This window comes from Penaeus vannamei, chromosome 1 (genome assembly GCF_042767895.1).
Source record: "Penaeus vannamei isolate JL-2024 chromosome 1, ASM4276789v1, whole genome shotgun sequence".
NCBI lineage: Eukaryota > Metazoa > Arthropoda > Malacostraca > Decapoda > Penaeidae > Penaeus > Penaeus vannamei.
The window spans coordinates 54,452,173-54,457,172 of record NC_091549.1 but is presented as its reverse complement, the minus strand read 5'-3'; the positions used below and the strand labels follow the sequence as shown (position 1 = coordinate 54,457,172).

General features: G+C 41.7%; 1 protein-coding gene across 2 annotated transcripts in view; it reads right to left on the bottom strand.

Annotated features, from left to right (window-relative positions):
- LOC113824678 (cytosolic carboxypeptidase-like protein 5) overlaps nucleotides 1-5,000 on the bottom strand; it is an 18,979-nt gene that overhangs the window by 2,602 nt on the left and 11,377 nt on the right. For both annotated transcript variants that reach the window (XM_027377445.2, XM_027377446.2), the window contains exons 3-7: nucleotides 4,120-4,302; nucleotides 3,136-3,287; nucleotides 1,179-2,970; nucleotides 394-532; nucleotides 1-111 (exon numbers count right to left, since the gene is read on the bottom strand). The exon at nucleotides 1-111 is cut by the window's left edge and continues 97 nt beyond it. In XM_027377445.2, the coding sequence (XP_027233246.2) occupies nucleotides 1-111; nucleotides 394-532; nucleotides 1,179-2,970; nucleotides 3,136-3,287; nucleotides 4,120-4,302 (2,377 nt within the window). The remainder of the gene's footprint in view (nucleotides 112-393; nucleotides 533-1,178; nucleotides 2,971-3,135; nucleotides 3,288-4,119; nucleotides 4,303-5,000) is intronic.

The following is a 5,000-nucleotide window of genomic DNA, read 5'->3' as shown; positions in this document are numbered from 1 at the left end:
GTACGACCTGTATTATAGTTACATTCCAATGTGTATGACCTCAGGAGCCCAGTTGCTCGCATTATGGCTACACGACCTGATCCTTCCTTGCTCATACCATCCCGCCGGTCCCTAAGTAAAGAGAATAATAATAATCATAAATGTGAATCAAGAAGCGATTTCCTTTTCGCTTACAATATGAAAAGAATAACAAAAATATGAATCAGATATTGCCAGAAAGTATTTTCAAAGTACATCCATGAAAAGTTTTAGAAAAAGATACTGCTTTTCAAAGTCCACTAAGCAAATAACTGATATAAATCAGAGAATTTTATTCTGTTACATCCCTTTTGGCTTGATATTACACAAAAGGCTACAACAAACAGCCAACTATACACATATAGAGACACTCACTTGAGATACATGTTCCTCTCTGAGAAGTTACAAGCAGCAAAATCAAAGTTGGGGCAGTTGGCCCCGAGCAACTTGGGAAACAGCATGTTTTCTACCATGACTGCAGGGTCCTCATACCAGTTGCCATAGATGAAAATGCCTGCCACAGGAAGTTATCAATCAGTGCTTTTTAAAAAATCACCTACACCTTGATCATACACATGTTCACACCTAAAGAACAGCTAAGTTCATAGATTCATACATTTTTATCACAGCTCGTCATTCCAATTTTCATATTTTTAATACAGATATCTTGGATACTATTTTTGTGATAACTTTTATCCTGTTTCATCCCATATGCACACATACACACCTGTGTGTTGTATTTTGTCTATTAAGGGCTAATGATAATAAAATTCTTAAAAGTATAAATAATATTCAACCCATTGCACTGCTTAATGTGCCCTGAAGAACACCAAACGTGTCTAGACAACCTTAACACCAGGGCCTAAGCTAAGACTTTGACCATCAGCTATATTCTGACATTCAGGTGCAACAACTTAAAACCAATTAAAATAATTCATTACTGGCAGAAGAAAAATCAATAAAAGAAATACCTAACAATGAAATCAAGGTAAAGAAAAGGCATGCATGGATTCTCTATCCAAACAACCAGTAGACTGTAAGTCTTCTCAAGTATTACTTGTATAAAATGGAAGAATAATCAGTATTAGTATATCTATCATTACTACCATGGTATTGATTATAGCATTAATTGATTTTAATCATATAATTCTTATACTCACCCCTTTTAGATGCATGCCCGTGGAGATCTATGTAAAGGAAGAGCCCCGAGGACACCTGGGTCTCCTCAGGAATGGGTGTGGGAGGACTCAGTACCTGTGAGAAGCCCTCAGAAGGAATGCGAAGAGAGGTATCTAAGGTTCCTAGATTTGCGTCCATCTCCCTCCCTGGCCGTCCACACTCTGCCTCACTCTCACTACTGCTAGCTATCCCCCCTCCCTCCTTTGTTCCAGCAATATTTTGTACTCCAGGAGTGAGAGGCAGGACACTACTCTTTTGTGGTGGGATAGGATGCAGCAAATTCCCATCTTTGCCTTCTTTGTGTGACCCTCTGTTTGCCTTTGTGCTTTGTAAGGAAGTACTAGAACTAACGCCACTACCTAAAGCGTCTGCCTTGAATTGCTGCTGACTAGACACCTCTGAAGATGCTGAGGTGAATGATAATGCATTGGAACAACTAGGCAGGAGATTATCGTCCTTTGAGATTAGTCTACTGGGGTTAATGCAACTAAAACTACTAAGATCTTTATCACTATTTGGTGCTGTATTTTTCAATATTTTTTCATCACAGTGGCAGTCATCAAAAGCTTTGTCTTTCTCTTCTTTGTAGAGGTCCTTTAAAAACAGGTCCCGGGATTTTTCACAACTTGAGGTGGTCACTCCCTCTCCCTCACTCTTAGTTTGTGAAACACAGGGTGAACGAATGGCACTATCCTGATTACATCCCTTATTTCCTGATATAATGTTTGTAAAATCGCTAACAGCTGCTAGTGATCCAAACATGCTGGTGACACCTGTTTCAGCTTCGCTGATGCAAGAAACATTTGAGCAGTCATCATGGACATCAGCCATGTGTGAGGCTCTTTGGAACGAACTAGAAGCTTGTGTGCCATCAACTGAGACATTGCTAGAAATGTCCCAGCCTGATGCTGATGGCTCATCCATCTCCATTAAAGCAGTTCCTCTCATCCGTCCACTCCCCGAGCCTCCAGCTTTCCCACACTGAACATCACTGAAGCTGTGACAAGTGTCTTCATCCATAACAACTGGTGGCCCCTTTGAAGAATTGGTGACAGCCAATTCTGTGTCATCATTAGACGATGTGGTGCTTGTGGTGGGAGCTGTTTCACTCAAATCGTCAGAGTTTGCTGGAGTAGCTTTGGAATCCTGGAATGAGTTTGGAAGGATGTGGCCATGATGGTGGTACAGGATGACTTGCCTGGTGGCATAAATGGTTGGATGTAAGTGTGGTGATGGATCCACATACACACGATTTAGATTCACCCCACGCTGGTCAGTGCGATAATGGCCACGCACTACGCCATCAGGATTGAGAATTGGGATGAGCTTGAAGACGAACATGTCCCTGAGCTTCACAGCTCGAGGGTCATTTGAGACAATGAAATTCAGGAAGCCATTTAATACAAAACTGGAGGATGTCTCACCAGGGTGTACTCTGGCAGAAACAAATACGACTTTCTTGCTAGGAAAGCGGTGGGGACGAGGCTCATTAACATTGGGGAAGAGACCTGGAAGCCTTGCCTCACGCTCTTCTACCTTACCATTGTGCGAGCTGACAGTCACAAGGTCAACACGCCAGCCATCAAGCGATTTTATGAGCAATTCTCGATGGTAGTAAAGACTTGGAGAACTCACTGAGAATTTATGGTCAAGACTTTCTAGCATGTTTTGTAGCTCTGAGTAAGTGAATGGGTATGTGAAGGCATAGTGGGTGAATACTCCCACTTCACTCACAGTATGTACCCAAGATACCACTGTACTGTTCTCCTCACTCTGAAATGGTTCATTACTGAAAATTAATTACTAGTTATGCTATATTACATATACTTATATTTCTACTATCACAAAAAGAAAGAAAGAAAATATGATATACACAAAATCATCTCACATTTCCTTTATAAGCATAATCATTCCACAATTCACATAAATATTACACACCCGATATGTGCATTTATCCTTAATGCGTTCCCAGCGTGGGGAACGCAAGCCTGAGATGCACTGAACTACTGGCTGCATCCCCTGTGAGAAGAGCTTTGACTGCTTGTTCAGATTCATGACATTCAGGCGCACTCTGTTTCCAACAGCTCCCCCTGCAATGAGAGTAAAGAAATTACTCTAAGATCAAACTTAATCAGGATGACATGACCACCATGTCATGAAAAAATCTGGCTGAGGGGCGGGTGATGCAAACATGCCGTCATGGAAATATCTGGCTGTGGGGCCAGGTGATGCGAACTTGGCATCATGAGCATTTTGGCTGAAGGCTGAGGTGATAGAAAAGACTCGCCACAAGTGAACAAACTTCTTGGAGGGTGATGAAACTCATTTGGCATTTAGAAAGGGGCTTTTGTATTTTTTCCATCAAGTGTGGAATGTAGTGTCTGGGAGCCATGATTGGAAGAAAGCCAGCTCCAGGGAGGATACCATTTCCATGTTCAGTATCCTATTCCTGGCTGCTGTGACTAGCAATGCAGGTTGTATTACAGAAAATTGAATACTATGAAAAATTTAAAAAACTACACAAATAACAAAACATTACACATGTTTATTGTCTTCCACTGATTTATGAACTATCTAAAGTGATTTGCAAGGATAACAATCCATTACAATCTGGATAAAGCAATTCATAGGACAAATAAGCCTAAGCTAAAAATGCATAAAATGAGATAAAAACACTGTAAAGAGGAGGCATAGAGTCTTGTCACTCCACATAAGTGTTCTCCTATGGCCAGCCTACAAGCCTAATGTCCGTATTTTGAGCCGTGTGATAGCTGTGTAGCAACCGGATCAGAGAGTTAAATATACATAGTGTACTTGAACAAAGAACTGTCAACTTAAAATCTTCAAGGATAAAAGACACAAACAGCATTGCAGAAGCTGTCATTTCCATTTGCTCCGACAAAAAGCTACAGCTCTCCTTACCTTTGATGCCAAAGAAGAACCAAGTTCGATTATTGTTTTCAAACTCTGTGCCCCAGCAGTCAGGGCGAGTCCAGAGATTGAACTCATAGTTGACTGGGAGAGCCTCAATGGAAGGCTGACAAGGAGGAGACACTTTGTGTGCCTTTCTGCCACCGCTGATGCTTGACGATGCATGACTGGAACCTGGAGCGAAGTCACCGAGAGTTAAAGAATTGAAAATAGATAAAACTAGAGAGCAAAAACCAATGAATTCTTAGTAATTCTCACCCTATTTCTATTTTCTTCCTTTATCTTGTTTTCCTCTCTTTAGTCTAGTCTTCCACTTTCATTATTCAGTAGTCCTTTCAGCCCCCGCTCTGTTTCTCTATTCCCCTTATCTCTCCCTATATCCCCCTTCTCTCTCAATTTCCCTCTATCTCACACTTTTCTTCCATCCTTTTCATTCCCTCTCTCTGACTCTGTCAATCGCTTTGTCTTCTTCTCAATTTTCTTTAAATGTTCGTTAATCACTCTTCCCCTCACTATCTATCTACCTATCTCTCTCTCTCTCTGTCTTGTCTCATTCTCTCTCTCTTTCCTTCCTTCTTTCCTTCCTTCCTTCCTTCCTTCCTTCCTTCCTTCCTTCCTTCCTTCCTTCCTTCCTTCCTTCCTTCCTTCCTTCCTTCCTTCCTTCCTTCCTTCCTTCTTTCATTCCTTCATTCATTCCTTCTTTCATTCCTTCCCTCCTGCCCTCCTTTTCTCTCCCTCTCCATCCCTCCTCTTCTCTCTCCCTCCCTCGCTTCTTTTCTCTCTCTCTCTCTCTCTCTCTCTCTCTCTCTCTCTCTCTCTCTCTCTCTCTCTCTCTCTCTCTCTCTCTCTCTCTCTCTCTCTCTCTCTCTCTC